This window comes from Hyperolius riggenbachi, chromosome 7, assembly GCF_040937935.1.
Source record: "Hyperolius riggenbachi isolate aHypRig1 chromosome 7, aHypRig1.pri, whole genome shotgun sequence".
In the NCBI taxonomy this organism is placed as follows: Eukaryota; Metazoa; Chordata; class Amphibia; order Anura; family Hyperoliidae; genus Hyperolius; species Hyperolius riggenbachi.
In genome coordinates, this window is record NC_090652.1 from 255,648,567 (window position 1) to 255,664,609 (window position 16,043).

General features: G+C 43.3%; 1 protein-coding gene across 8 annotated transcripts in view; it reads right to left on the bottom strand.

Moving 5' to 3' along the window:
- UBR3 (ubiquitin protein ligase E3 component n-recognin 3) overlaps positions 1-16,043 on the bottom strand; it is a 329,771-nt gene that overhangs the window by 86,248 nt on the left and 227,480 nt on the right. For 5 of the 8 annotated variants that reach the window (XM_068245562.1, XM_068245559.1, XM_068245557.1 and 2 more), the window contains 2 exons: positions 1,145-1,255; positions 848-1,066 (listed from right to left, as the gene is read on the bottom strand). In XM_068245562.1, coding sequence (XP_068101663.1) covers positions 848-1,066; positions 1,145-1,255 — 330 coding nt within the window. The remainder of the gene's footprint in view (positions 1-847; positions 1,067-1,144; positions 1,256-16,043) is intronic. The other 3 variants (XM_068245563.1, XM_068245561.1, XM_068245558.1) reach the window with 1 other exon arrangement.

Here is a 16,043-nt window from a genome sequence, read left to right on the forward strand (position 1 = left end):
AGTATAATACCGCTTTAAAGAAAATTTTCACTATTTATCTTGAGTAATCGCTCACACAATTAAAAAGAAAAAAAAACTAGTCTAGTAAACAGAAGAACAACACTTTTCAAGCAGAAATTCGGTACTCTTAGAGGGAATCTGAAATGAAAATAAACTTATGATATTATGAATTGTATGTGTAGTACAGCTAAGAAATAGAACATTATTAGCACAGATATGAGTCTCATATTGTTTCCAGTACAGGAACAGTTAAGAAACTTCACTTGTTGTCTATGCAAAAGAGCTTCTCTGAGCTCTCCGACCCAATTGGGTCAGCTACAGAGCTGTTTTCTGAAGCACTTATCTCAACCTGTCTCACTTTTCTTGTTTGTTTAAGGTTCTACTGCCAGGAAGTTTAAAGGTTTATTATTTCTGCTCTGTTTCATCATTTAAAATACAGAGTGTAATTTGTAAACTGCAAATATTAGAGAATTATACAATGTTATACAAAAAGCTATATAACTGAAAATAAAAATATGAGACTCTTTTCTTTGCTACGAATGTTCTATTAGTTATCTGTACTACACATACAATTCATGATATCATAAGTTTGTATTTCGCTTTAGTGTCACTTTTAAAAAAAATTACAATAGCAATGAGATATGCAGACAACACGCATGAATGGTTCCTATTTCTCTAATAGATGGAAATAACCATTACTGCACATGTACATTGTGGACGTTTGCCTGTACAGGGCGGTGTATTTACTGTAAGATCCATCCTCGCCCTGCAATACCAGAAGCGATGGGGAGTGACAGATGAGGACATGAGGTGACAGAGTGAGAATAACAAGATATTTCGGCCTTACACTAATGCTTACTGGGAAAGTTCCCAGCTGCTCTTGAAGGTCCTCCACCTCTTTGATGAGCTCTTGCATGCTTTTATTTCCATGAGAGTGACTCTGCCAGTGGCTCCGCTCCATGCTGGTTGCAGGAAAACAAGGAAGGACACTGTTTGCAAACTGCCTGCAGAGGGGACATGTAAACTCTCCCTTGTCAACAGAGAATCCCTGCAGGACTTGGTCATTCTGCAAAGGAAAGCACATTATGTATGAAATGACATTTACAGTGTAATACAGCGGAAACATTGGTTTAATAAGACTTACACGTAATGACTCCATGTAGGATTTATGGCAGTCTATATGGAGTGTGTGGCCACAGGTCTGTACATAAACGCCTCCTTCCCAGCCTATAGACACCGACTGAAGGCAAGAACTCTACCAAAAAAAATAAAACACCAATCAGGCTACCAGAATTTTTCAGACTGGAGATTACCCTGCAAACTATACAGATGGAGTCCTGATAAGAGAAGAACATAAGACTTCAGCAAAAAAAAAAAAAAAAAAAAATCAAGCTGGTCTTAAAGGAAACTTTAACAATAACAATAATATTTATATAGCGCTTTTCTCCCTGGGGACTCAAAGCGCTGTGACCCTGCATTATGCAGTCTCAAAGGCTCGGGAAAAGAGGTGAGTTTTTAGCCTTTTTTTAAAGCTGTCCAGAGAAGGAGCCTCACGTACTGATTGTGGAAGTGAGTTCCATAGAGTAGGGGCTGCATAGGAAAAGGCCCGAGCACCAAATGTTAAGTGTATCCTGGGAATAACCAGCTTCATCTTGTTGGCAGAGCGGAGGGTGCGTGGAGGGGCATAAGGTTCCAATAGATCCGCTATGTATTTGGGTCCCATGTGGTGTAGAGCCTTGAATGTCAGCAGGCAGATCTTAAAATTGATTCTCCATTTTACTGGCAACCAGTGAAGAGTTTGCAGTACTGGGGTGATGTGTGAGCTGCGGGGGGCATTGGCTAGGAGTCTGGCTGCAGCATTCTGTACTAGCTGTAAGGGGCGCAGAACCTTATCTGTAGATCCGATTAACAGGGCGTTGCAGTAGTCTAGGCGGGAAGATACAAATGCGTGAACCAGGGCAGGTAGGTCTTCAGCTGGGATAAGGTGTTTTATTTTCGCTATATTTCTTAGATGGAAGAAGGAAGACTTGACGACAGCTGATACCTGCTGTCTGAGTTTTAGATTTCCATCCAGGATCACCCCAAGGTTTCACACAGAGTCTTTATACTGTACAGTATCTCCCCCAATTGCTAGTTTGAGGTGGTGAGCGTTTTGAACTTTATCCATCATGTGTGGACCACCTACCACCAACATCTCTGTTTTGTCAGAGTTCAGCCTCAGCCAGCTGGTGTTCATCCAATTTTGTAAATCCACTAGACACGCATTTATGGATGCTGATGGGTCTTGGGTGCCAGGCTTGAAGGACAGATACAGTTGTGTGTCATCTGCATAACAATGGTATCTTAAACCATAGTTCTGGATTATTTTGCCCAGTGGGAGCATGTAGACTGCAAAGAGTAATGGTGATAGTACAGAACCCTGTGGAACTCCATAGGCAAGTGGCACTGGATTAGAGTAGTGTGTGCCCAGACATACTTGCTGTGTCCTGCCAGATAGGAAGGTCTGAAACCAGCTAAGAACAGTACCCCTTAGGCCACAGTAATTCTTCAGTCGCTGGATTAGTATTTCATGGTTCACAGTATCAAATGCTGCTGACAAGTCAAGAAGAATCAGAATTGAGCAATCACCCTTGTCCCTTGCAGTAAGTAGATCATTCATTACTCGGACTAATGCTGTTTCAGTGCTGTGCCTTTTCCTGAATCCTGACTGAAAAGTATCAAAGATGTTGTTATCTGTAAGCCTGGCTTCTAGCTGGTTGGCGACTGCTTTCTCGATAACTTTTGATAGGAATGGTAAGTTCGCCACAGGTCTGTAGTTGGTTACAGAATCAGGATCTAGTGATGGTTTCTTCAGGAGGGGTTTTATGATTGCTTTCTTTAGTTCTTCTGGGAAAAGTCCACTTTGCAAGGAGCACTGAGTGATTTTGTGAAGTGCTGGCCTGAACAGCGCTGGGCACTGCATTAAGGATCCAGTTGGGCCAGGATCCAGGTCGCAGGTAGTGGGGCGGAGACTTTGAATAAGAATTCCAAAATCTTCTACACTCAGAGTGTCAAAGACTTGCCATGGTGGTACGGTAGTAGGCATATGCAACGTCCAGTGGTCAATTGATGTTGTTGGTGTAATGCTGGCACGGATGGTAGACACCTTGTTTGTGAAGAAGGCAGAGAATTCTTCACACCTTTCCCTGGAGTATGTGGTTGGGGCTTTTAGGCAGGAAGGATTGCAGAGTGATTCCACTGTGTGGAAGAGTTGAGCAGCTCTGTTGTTGGCTGTAGATATTTTGTGCGAGATAAAGTCTGATTTTTTCTTGGTTATTGCTTGTTGGTATTGTCTGAGGTGTTGAACTAGGCTAGATTTGTGCTCCCCAGTCCCTGATTTACGCCACTGTCTTTCTAGTCTGCGCCCTTTCTTTTTTAGTGAGTTTTATATGGAGGCTGCCATATGTCTTTCCTTTTAAGCAATATCAGTTGCCTGGCTGTTCTGCTGATCCTCTGCCTCTTATAATTTTAGCCATAAACCCTGAACAAGCATATGCAGATCACGTGTTTTTGACCATATACGATTAGCTGCATGTTTTTTTTCTAGTGTGATTCAGATACTACTGCAGCCAAATAGATCAGCAGGACTGCCAGGTAACTGATATGGTTTAAAAGGAAATAAATGTGGCAGCCTCCATATTCTTCTCACTTCAGGTGTCCTTTAAAGGAAACCTGTAACATAAAAAGTGCACCCCGGGGGAACTTACCTCGGGAGGGGAAAGTCTCTGGATCCTATTGAGGCTTCCCCCGTCCTCCTCCCTACCATGGTGGTCTCGCTGGGCCCCTCCGAATGGTGGACATGTAAATATTTACCTTCCACGGCTCCAGAGCAGGTGCAGTAGCGGCTCTCAGCTCGAGATCAGGCAGAAATAGCCGATCTCAGTCAGGCCTGCCCTACTGTAATAGTTCAAGTCCATAAATGAGATGAATGCTCAACAATGAGACTGTGCAATCAAGTAGGATACAAAGGGAGAGGAGGACCCTCCCAAATGTTTACAATCTAAATGGAGTAAGTAGGGACACACTAGGTTGGGGGGACAGCTCCATGGGTGCTCAACAGGTACAATTAGAGCATTGATGCAGGAGGGTAGGCCAGTGCAAACAAGTGCATTTTGAGGGCTTGCTTGGAGGTGTTGAAGTGTGTGCAATAGTTCCTAAAGGGAACCTGGAACAAGAGGAATATGGAGGCTGCTACATTTATTTCCTTTTAAACAATACCAGTTACCTGGCAGATAATATATTTGTCTGCAGTAGTGTCTGAATCACACACCTGAAACAAGCATGCAGCTAATCCTGTCAGAAACACCTGATCTGCATGTGTGCTCAGGGTCTATGGCTAAAAGCATTTGGGACAGAAGATCAGCAGGAAAGCCAGGGAACTGGTCTTGTTTAAAATGAAATAAATATGTCAGCCTCCATATCCCGCTCACTTCCCATTAAAGTGAACCAGAGACGAAGCACCCTCATGTATTTTACCATATATATGAGTGGGAACATTAGGGAAAACCCCTACCCTGCTCCCTGTTTAATTTTTAACTGTACAGCCTGCTTGTTATCTTCCCTGATAAAATCCCTGACTGAGCATTCAGTCTGGCTTTGCTCAGGAATCTTTATAGCTGAGTCTGTCTAATCTGATGTCTTTTCAAGCCCAAGCCTGCCCCCTTGTGGCTCTGCTATAATGACTCAGCTATAAAGATTCCTGAACAAAGCCAGACTGAATGCTCACTCAGGGATTTTATTAGGGCTGATTAGAAAAGGCTGAGCAGTGAAGAATGAAACAGAGAGCAGGGTAGGTGTTTTCTCTATTGTCCCCACTGATATATATGGTAAAATACATGAAGATGCTTTGTGTCTGGTTCACTTTAAGTACAGAGGCTTCTGACATCTGTAGTGGCTTCCTCTCCGGTGATCCACCAAGTCTGTGGATTTTCCTCCGGCTAATGCATAACTCTGCCTCCCATCCAGGTGCTACGCTACAATTTTTTGCCAGGATTAGTATCTGCAAATTTATCTGCATGCAAATGTTATCTGATTCTGTTTATTGTTCTTATATTTGTATCTAATTATTATCATATAGGATATTGTGTTATTATGACTCATACGTGACTGTTTTAATTTGGTCCCTCTCCATCCCCTCCAACATTACAGGACGCTGGCTAGCGTAACGCCGTTTGCTGCGTGGCCACGCAATACTCCCAGTTAGATGTCTCACCCCCACTATGGAGTATATAGGGACAGCCGATGTCTAGAGGTGGTGTGGTCTCTGAGGAAGCAGGTGTTTACCGCAACACACGTGTCAGACTGGAGGGTGGCTGAAGCAGTTGTGCGCTGGAGCTTCTCCAGTTCTCAGATAATTGCTGCTTTACAGCTGGATCCTGGCAGAGCGATCCTTTGCCATCACTGCACATTAGCCTATCATTTCTAAGAACTATAGGGCAATACGTTGCCTGTGTAGGCATGTTCTTAACTTTCATTGCACAGTTTATGCTCGGATGAATTTTGTATATATAAATTAATATTTATGCAAACAATTGCTTTTACCAGCAAGGGTTTTTTTCTTTGTTTTTTTGTAGTAAATTGTCACTAGATATTGTGGTCATGTTTCAACATGGAAACAATGTATGAACAACATGATCACAAATAAAAAGGAAGCAGTCAGCACTCAAGGAAAGTATGACAAACACTTGGGGTGCTTCAACAAAACAAAAAATGAAGAGGTTATCATCTAGTGTTCCCTAGACCATAGGTTCTCAACGTGTGGTACGCGTACCCCAGGGGGTACTTCTGAGGGTTCTAGGGGGTACTCGGGCTTGATATACTTAACCAAAAATAACAAATTTAGAGTTTTAGAAAAATTATAAATCTTATTTAAACAGCACCAAATTAGTATTTTAGCTAATTAAAAGCAATAGTAAATGATTGGAAATGGTTTAGAACCAATTATAATGTACTACGATTAAACATATATTTGTCAAGGGGTACGTGTGATAATGTTTACTATGCTAGGGGGTACTTGGTGAGTACAGGGTTTTAAAAGGGGTACATACCAATAAAATGTTGAGAAACACTGCCCTAGACCATGCTTGGACACTGGCCAGCCTTTCAGCCCAAATGTGAACTCCAAAGTGAGGTGTGTAGCAATAACTCCATCTGAGAATCCCAACCATTCAAATAATCTAATGCAAAAGGGGAAATTGAGAGCCCAATATAGTGTAGTAAATACTGTTGTATAGTTTTCTCACAACTGAATTAGAGTGATACTCACAAAGGCAACCACTGTGCAGGCAGATGGGGAGTACAAACTCTGTAGCTCTCTACAGAACCGTGAAAATAAGTAACCCCTCTCCGCCAAGGGTGGACAATACACAACCTAATGATAAGTAGGTCAATAGAGGCATAACAAGAAGAAATACATTAAAATCTGTTTAAAAGGATGGAAGTGGTGGACTCGCCTCTAGGTATACAACACAGTTTATTTCAAAAACCGCTTTAATCAGACATAAAAAAACACCACTTGCAATGCATTTCACAGGAATCTCCTGCCTTTGCCTGAAGAAGCAGGAGATTCCTGTGAAACACCTTGCAATAGGAAGGTTTTTATGTCTGATGTGGCTGGATAGTGTTGTGGTTAAGGGCTCCGCCTCTGACACAGGTGACCTGGGTTCAAATCTCAGCTCTTCCTGTTCAGTAAGCCAGCAGCTATTCAGTATGGAGTACTTGGACAAGACAACACAGCTACTGAGCGCACCCTAGTGGCAGCAGCTCAAGCGCTTTGAGTTCAGTAGGAGAAAAGCGCAATATAAATGTTCTTTGTGTCGTCTTGAATAAAGCCGTTTTTGAAATAGATTATCTGTGTTGCATACCTGGAAGTAAGTCCACCACTACCTCATTTGACCTACTTATTATTATTATATAAAGTCAGCGCAGGTCTATAGTAATACAGCAACATTATATTGTACAGCTGAAAAGCCATCAGTACTGGCATACTTAGCTCACCTCTGGATTGTGTTTCACAAGCACCCAGTGCTAGTAATGCTCTACTTAGTAGAGGTCTTCTATATCGTTATTGTGAGGTTTAGTCCAAGTGGACCTCAAATAAGTGGACCTCAAATAAAATGGTGCCGCCTGTCGCCTTCCCCATTTTATTTGAGGTCTTCTATTGACCATTTTATGCGCGCTACTTTTTCGGGGTTCCCAGTGCACGGGCCCCGTATGTGAGTTTTCTTTTATCCTTGTTTTTAATTGTTTTACTTGTTATGTAATAAAGACGGTTTACACTTAGATGTGCCGTACATCTCTTTCATGTCACTATCCTCTGATAGCTCTGATAGTCACTATAGCTCTGATCATGTGCGTAGCCTGGGAGTTCTAATTGATGGGGATTTAAACTTCAGAACTCAAATCTCTGCTGTGGTGAAATCATCCTATTTTCACCTGAAGAACATTGCAAAAATCAAGCACCTCATACCCCCAGAAGATCTGCCAACCTTAGTCCACGCCTTCATCACATCCCGACTGGACTACTGCAATGCTCTCTACACTGGCCTTCCAAAAAAGGCCTTGTACCGGCTACAGCTGATACAGAATACTGCTGCCAGACTGCTAACCAACCAACCCCGTCACTGCCACATAACGCCAGTCCTGCATTCCCTTCACTGGCTACCTATAGAATGGAGGGTCCTATTCAAGATCGGCCTACTGACATTTAAATCCCTGAATAATCTAGGCCCTGGATACATGAAAGATATGTTACAGCTGCGAAGCAATCCCCGCATTCTCAGATCCACAGGTTCTAATAATCTAGTCATACCCAGAGTCCACTTAGAAACTTTTGGTCCCAGAGCCTTCTGTCATGCTGCCCCTACGTTTTGGAACTCCTTACCTCAACAGATCAGGACAGCCCCATCCCTGGACGTGTTTAAATCCAGACTGAAAACCCACCTGTTCAGTCTGGCATTTGCAGAAATATAACTTTTGTTGTGTGAATACTTCATCCTACTAATTACTGAATCTGAGAGAGCCTAAGCGCTTTGAGTCCTATGGGAGAAAAGCGCTATAGAAATGTTATTGTATTGTATTATTGTATCCTACTGGACTCCCCTTTGGTGAGTCTCTGCGATCTCAGGATATCTACTATATTCCGGAGGAATCTGTAGTGTGCAACATCGCTGGTGAAACGACACCATTTGAAAGTTCTGCGGACCACCTATCAAACTCGTTTACAACCTTATAATGTGGGTTGTTGGAATCTGGTAAGCCTTGCTTCTTTACCCTTTTGCTCGAAGATCCTGTATACCAAAAAATGATGAAAGCTGTATTACTATAGACCTGCGCTGACTTTATATATTCATTGCTTGTGTGGACTTTTGGACATTGTCCTTCTCGGCTGCGGTCGCCTTCTGCCTTGGCGCTGACACTTGTTGTTTATACTTATTATTATTATCAAATAATCTAACTGTTGAGGTGAGGCAGTTTGAAAGCTTGTGATGTGAAATGCACACAAGGGAACAGACGCTGCAAGCTCATCGATTTATTTCTGTTCTATTTGTTTTATGGAAGACCAGAAAGTGTCCAGTCCCCACTTGGACTAAACCTCACAATAACAATATAGAAGACCTCTACTAAGTAGAGCATAACTAGCACTGGGTGCTTGTGAAACACAATCCAGAGGTGAGCTAAGTATGCCAGTACTGATGGCTTTTCAGCTGTACAATATAATGTTGCTTCAGTGTTATTTTTTTGGTATACCTAAATATCACTTTGCAACAAAACTACTTACGAACTGACCAAATTAGCACCTGCCTATGCCTAATGAGCCCGTTTAACAAGCTTCTCACAGGGACTGCAACACGTGGCACAGCATAAGGACATAAAACCACCTATTTCTTCTAACCATAAGCAGGTCATCAATCATAAATGAAAGCCACATTTCTCATGGGCACTGCATTGTAAAAACCTAGGAGGAATGTATGGGCTTATTTAATAATGCTGAGCAAAGATAGGGGAAAGCAGGAACGGACTTCCACCAAAAACATAAATATGCTTTCATAAGATGTGTTAGGGAGAGGCAATAAAATCCCCATTTGTTGCTGTGAGCTGCTACTTAAAGGGAACATAAAGTGTAAGGGCCAGTTTAAGTTACCTGGGGCTTCCTCCCAGCCTCCTGCAGCCCTTCTGGTCCCTCGCAATCGTTCTGCTCTTTTCCTTTCAGTCACTGTGCTCCTCTGAAAGCTGCATGCTCGGGCCTCGCATGCCTCCTGACGCGCTCACATGGTCGGGAACACTCTCAATGCTTCCACCTGCCAGAGCGTGATCGAGTTGGTGTGCAGCCACACATGTGCAGTAGCTGGCAACTGCCCCAGTTGGCCAGCTTTCGGAGGGGCACAGTAGCTGAAGGGAGACGAGCAGAACAACGGTGTGGGACCTGGAGGACTGCAGGTGGCTGGAAGAAACCCAAGGTAAATGAATCTGGCCACCTTTATTCCACTTTAGGTTGCCTTTAAGATGTTTATTGATGGTCTTCCGAATCTCCTGAAATGATCGACCATACAGATCAGGTGCCATTAATGTTACCATTCTTCAACTAAGATGGATCGTTCTATTGATCGTTCCGTGGATCCAAATTATGGAAAGTTGCTTTTAGTCTGATCGGATTGCTTATGGATTTCCCCTCCGTTGGTGGGCTTGAACGATCGTTTCCAATTGATCGCAATGATTGGATCGGACAGTCGATTGTTCCAGAAACTGGATCATCAATGGCCATCATAACTTCTGATCTTTGCATGTGTATTTATGTTTTCTGTTTAAGATATTTTTAAACAACACATAATTGACAAATCTACTACTTCTGGGCAAGGAAAAGCTGTGGCGACAATAATATGGAAGAAACCATTGCAAATTCTTGTCTTCCACTTCCTGAATTACTGAGGAAGATAATGTATGCAGCGTTGTACCTTGAGAGCCTGTTCCCGGCACCTGCGGGACAATGTGCATTTTGTAATGGCACTAGCACTGAATAGTGCTGCACTGCTCTGTACTCTGCAGTGGTGCCGAGATGTGTGCACTGCATCCCACTGGTGCTTCTGTGAATGGGCCGTAATTAATCCATATCAAGAGAGACTATGAAGGTCATTGTTATGTAGAGCCTTGTAAGAAAGCCTCCTGTGCCTCCGATCACCACTTTCCAAGGTCTATCTCTAGAATGAAGAATAAACTCCCAAACCCAACCACTGATGTTCAATAAGAAAGAGCATCCCAGCTACATTATGAGCTTGTCTATTTTCCATAGCAGTTGTACAATTTCTAGAGAACATAGTTGGCACTTATCTCTAAGAGCATCATCATGAGGTACAAGCTTCCAACTACAAACATCAGCAGAAAGGAACATAGGAAATGTATTGATTAGGGAAGGCACTAACATCTGACTGTATTCTCGTTTCATCTGAAGAAGTTCTAGGGGTAATGACACATTGTAGATATAATGTGGAATACCCCTGTAAGTAGTGTGTTTTTTTCACTCATACACACAGCTAGCATGAAACCGCTCATGTGTAAATGTATGACCTATGACCAGCCATCCGAGCACATCTATCTGCTCATTTCAAAAGCCCAAATCCCCATCTAACAATCAATACAAGGCCAAACCAATTCACAAGAAATTTTAGGAACGTTAATCACACTCTGGTGACTCCATTTGTCACATACAAAGAATACATCTGAGGAACAAACAATCAGTTTCTTTTGACAGTAGAGGGTAAAGTGTAGAAGCCTACTGGAAGCAAGTGAATACGCACTCTGTCACCTTTTAGGTTTGGGAAAAAAACACAGATACACATGTTTATAAGATAGATCTTTACACATTAAGGAAAGCAATCCGCACAGATAATTTCAGAAAGCAGACATTAAGGGGGGGAGGGGTTGTAACATCCACAAAGTGCCAAAAATATTGCCCCCAAAATATATATAACCTCCTTCTTTCTAAAACAGGTCATATATCTCCCCCAATCCCCCAATTTATTTTTTCTTTTTACCTGGTCTGGGTGCCCTTACCCAACTGCAGGAACTGAGTAATGCCAGCAGGATTGTGGGAAGTTTTGTGGGGGCTTTTAGCTACCATAACAAGCTTATCTCAGCATGCACATAACAGAAAGCTTCTTATTTCGGATAAGATAGGGATACTATGAGCAGAAGGTAAATTAATCCCTCCCTCTCCCTCTGAAGCGTGTACACTGTGATGTAAGCCTGCTGTCTAGGTGATGTTTGCTGTGGGAGGGACAGGGACAGCTGTGGTAGGGAGGGGTAATAACACAGTCAGGTTAAAAAAGGGACAGAAATCATGTCACATTTGGCATCATGGAGAAACAGTAAAGATGGAAACCAGCAAAAATTGTACTTATTTTCATATCACATTCTCCTTTGAACACACTAGAAACATTAGAATAGGCAAGCTAAACACAGTTTTTTATTAGATGATTTTTTTCCCAGTTAATAAGGAGTTTCATTCTACTTTAAGAACTCAAACTTAAAACATAGGAACAGGTGTCCATTAAATTGGACTGCTAAGCAAAGGCTTCATTCTGCAGGAACTACAACAGCAAAAACAAGGGTTTCCATTCATTTAATTCCTGAATCACTACCTGGTAACAACAACACAACTGAGGCATCATAACAGGTTATTTTTTTTTTATCTGTTGCCAGTTGCACCACATCTGCCAAACATTTCAAATACACTGAAACAACTCAACATTTTAAACAATCACGATCCCCCTCTTCGGAATGCTGGGAAATGGTTTCAGGAAGCACTTCAGTTCCCAGGATACTGTCTACCCACCTTAACACACATTTTAGTACAACAATGATGGCGGGAACTGTATTTAATTCAACATGTGCACTTCCCAGTGTGGGCTCAGGCTGGTATAGCCAGAACTTGTGACAAGTACACTTAAAACGAGTAAGGCTGCATTCGCACTGAACACAAAAATGTTCACCACAATATTATGATTGTTCTTCCTACTTTGGGTGTCACATGATCACACCTGAATGCCTTGCCCACCAGGAGAATCGCAAGGGGAGAGGAAGCAAGCTATACAGCGGTGGCGTGCATATTTGGCCAGTGGAATAGGTATTACATCCACCATTTGGCTTCAATACACCATTTATGTTCACTTATTATCATGACTGCTATAAAACTTTGCAGTGGATAATTTTGGGTTTAGTTGGGCTTTAATAAAATCAGTGAACTGTAACGCAGCAGTCAATACACAGCTGCTCTGGCCCCTGCTCAGGCGGCACCGCGCACAAATAGAAGAACTAGCAGCTTGGGGAAAGCTTAATTGACCCACACACTGAGCTTTCTGGATGAAAAATACATTAAAAGGCTGTCTTTCTCCCTTTATAGTCAAACAGCTATAAACCGCGTAAGTGAAGCATTTTGCTTTATAAAACATCAGAAAGCAGAAACAAGAAGGCTGAACAAAACCTGAACATTAAACAGATCTCAGATTATAAGTTAATTACTGGTATGTATGATTATAACTTGCTCTCTGAACTTCTCCAGACCGACTCAGACAGCCGTCATTCCACTCGCACCAAAAATCTGTTCCTGGCCCCGTACTGCGACTCACAGGCTAATTGTTCTGTATATTGAGCTCATAAATCTCTGCCCACCTCTAGGTATGTTCAACACATGATGGATGGCGGTACAGAGCCTGAAGTGAGCGACGGCTTCAAAGGAAACAGATGGGTAAAAATAGCAAACTGCCTCTCAGTCAGCATGCTAGAACTGAACAGGTGGAAAACAAACACACTGCATGGGAGGGGGGATAGAGGAGATGCAATTATGTAACACATCCAAGTCTATTAATGAAAAGCACAAAACAGAGAAGAATATGGTGACACAACTACTTAAGTGGACTTAAGGGGGTTGATTCACAAAGCTTTTCTCGTGAATTAGCTCACCTTACTTTTTTCTTTCACCTTAACTGTTAGGAGAGCTAATGCATGAGATAAACAGCTAAGGAGAGAGAATTCATGAGATAAACAGATAAGGGGAGATAAATCATGAGTTAAAGGACATCCGAGGTGAAAATAAAATAATGAGATTGACAATTGTATCTGTCGTCGTCCTCCTAAAAATGACTTTTTTAATTATGCCACAGTTTAATTCTATAGTTAAATCTCCTTTCTCAATTTTTCCTGATAATGGCCTCTTCTCAATGACACATTCATTGTAGTATGCCAGAGCTAAAATCTATGGAATGTTGTTCCTTTTTATCTCTTTCCTGCTCTCAGAAGCTATTTACTGCTAGGAAAGTGTTTTATGGCTGCAATTCTTCATCAATGAGGATTACGCTATAGTCCGACCCGATCAAGACAGAAACTGACACTTGTATACCTAATTCTTAACACTTTCATACAGAGAAAGAAAACAGCATCATTATTTGTGTGCTTAGCACTGTACACAGGGGCGGACTGACCATTAGGGCACTCGGGCACGGACCGAGGGCCCGTGGTCAGGGGGGGCCCGCCGCCCGCCAGAGAGCCCTGAGCAGGAGGGGAGACAGCCAGCGAAGGAGGGCGATTTGCATAGCAGCGGAGAAGGGGGGAAGTTTCCCCCCCTTCTCTCACCTTGGGGCCCCCCTTCCTGGCTCTCCCCTCCAGAATCTGTAAAGTGTTGGCGCAGCAGATGACAGCGGGCGGAGACTTACCGCTGTTCAGCCACCGGAGGGAGCGCTGATCTGTGTGTCACTAGTCTGGGCTTCTCAAGCCCAGACTAGTGGCACACATTCAGCGCTCCCTCCGGTGTCTGAACAGCGGTAAGTGTCCGCCCGCTGTCAGTCGCTACCCACTGCGCCGACACTTTACAAATTACGGAGAGGGGAGCTAGGTAGGGGGGCCCCAAGGTGAGAGAAGGGGGGGGGGGAAACTTCCCCCCTTGTCCGCTGCTATGCAAATCGCCCTCCTTCGCTGGCTGTCTCCCCTCCTGGAGACACTACAAGCCTGGCTGCATATACTGGGGGCACTTACAGACCTAGCTACATATACTGAGGGCACCTAAGACCTGGCTATGCTAGGGGGGACCTATACACCTGGCTGCATATACTGGGGAGACCTATACACCTGGCTGCATATACTGGGGGACACTTATACACCTGACTACATATACTGGGGGCACTTATAGACCTAGCTACATATACTGGGGGCACCTATAGACCTGGCTATACTGGGGACACCTATACACCTGGCTGCATATACTGGGGAGACCTATACACCTGGCTGCATATACTGGGGGCACTTATACACCTAGCTACATATACTGGGGGCACCTATAGACCTGGCTGTATATACTGGGGGCACCTATAGACCTGGCTATACTGGGGACACCTATACACCTGGCTACATATACTGGGGACACCTAAAGACCTGGCTATCTATACAGCAGACACCTATAGACCTGGCTATCTATACAGGAGACACCTATAGACCTGGCTATCTGTACTGGGGGCACCTATAGACCTGGCTATCTGTACTGGGGACACCTATAGTCCTGGCTACCTATTCTGGAGACACCTGTAGACCAGACTACCTATACTGGGGACACCTATAGACCTGGCTATCTTAACTGGGGACATCTATAGACCTGGCTATCTTAAATGGGGACATCTATAGACCTGGTTATCTATTCTGGGGACACATGTAGACTAGGCTACTTATACTGGGGACACTCTATAGACCTGGATACCTGCACTGGAAAAACCTATAGACCTGGTTACTTCCACTGGGGATACCTTTTGACCTGGTTACCTATACTGGGGGCACCTATTTTGGGGGAACTGCTGCTGCCAGATTAAGTGTATTTTGAGAAACAGCTGCCAGATTGTGTATTTTTGGGGAACCGCTGCCAGATTGTGTATAATGGGGGAACTGCTGCTTCCAGATTCTGTGTATTTTGGGGGAACTACTGCTGCTACATGTATTTTCGGTGATCCGCTGCCAGATTATGCATATTTTGGGGAAACGCTGCCAAATTATGTGTATTTGGGGGAACCGCTGCTGCCAGATAACGTCTATTTTGGGGGAACGACTGCCATATTATCTGTATTTTGGAGGAACCTCTGCCAAATTGCATGGATTTTTGGTGAAATGCTGTCAGATTACATGTATTTTGGGGCAAAACACTATGGCAGAGTTCAAACTTCCCCGGCAGACCTTTTACACCACTGCTAAGGTCATGTATATTTTGCCCCACCCATATTCTGTTGCGTGACCACACCCATTTCTCTGCGTGGCGCGCTGAGCGCGGCGCAGGGGTTTTTATCAGTATAAAATATCACAATATAACATATTTACTGTTGTCAGTAAATTATTATATCTTAGTCTGTAAAAATATAACGTGAAAGGTGGGAAACACTGGTATGGGGGCCCCATAATCTCCTATTGCCCGGGGGCCCCATGAGTTGTCAGTCCGCCCCTGACTGTACATACATGTCTATCTCATCATGTCACCTCGGTGGTCCTTTAAGTCAAATAAGGAGAGGTAAATTTTGAGTCAAAGTAAGGGGAGATAATTCAACAGAAAACCTTTGTGTTCTAAAACATAATTTCAACAATGTATCCAGCTCAACAGTTACCTGGCCCAAGGGTGACACTGGTAATTAATGACTGCTGAATTTACTGCCGTGATGGCAGACTTGCTATTGTTACACTGCAAAGCATCATGGGAAGCTGTGCATCTAGAGAGCAGTCATGGTTTTTATAAGTGTAGTGACTGACAGTGTGTAGAAGCTTGAAAGCTGTGCACTATTCCTAGCCTAAGGAAGATGCAAAGGTTAGCTACTGGCTGCACACACAGTCCCTCCTAGATTATGGCCTCGATTCATGCGGTAATGCTGAAAACAGCTGACTTTACCGAACACTTAGGAAAATGTCAATTCATAAAAGCGGTTACCGCTTGAAAAGCTGAAATTCCCGAGCAGTGAGTTAAATTACTGACTTGTGCGGTAATT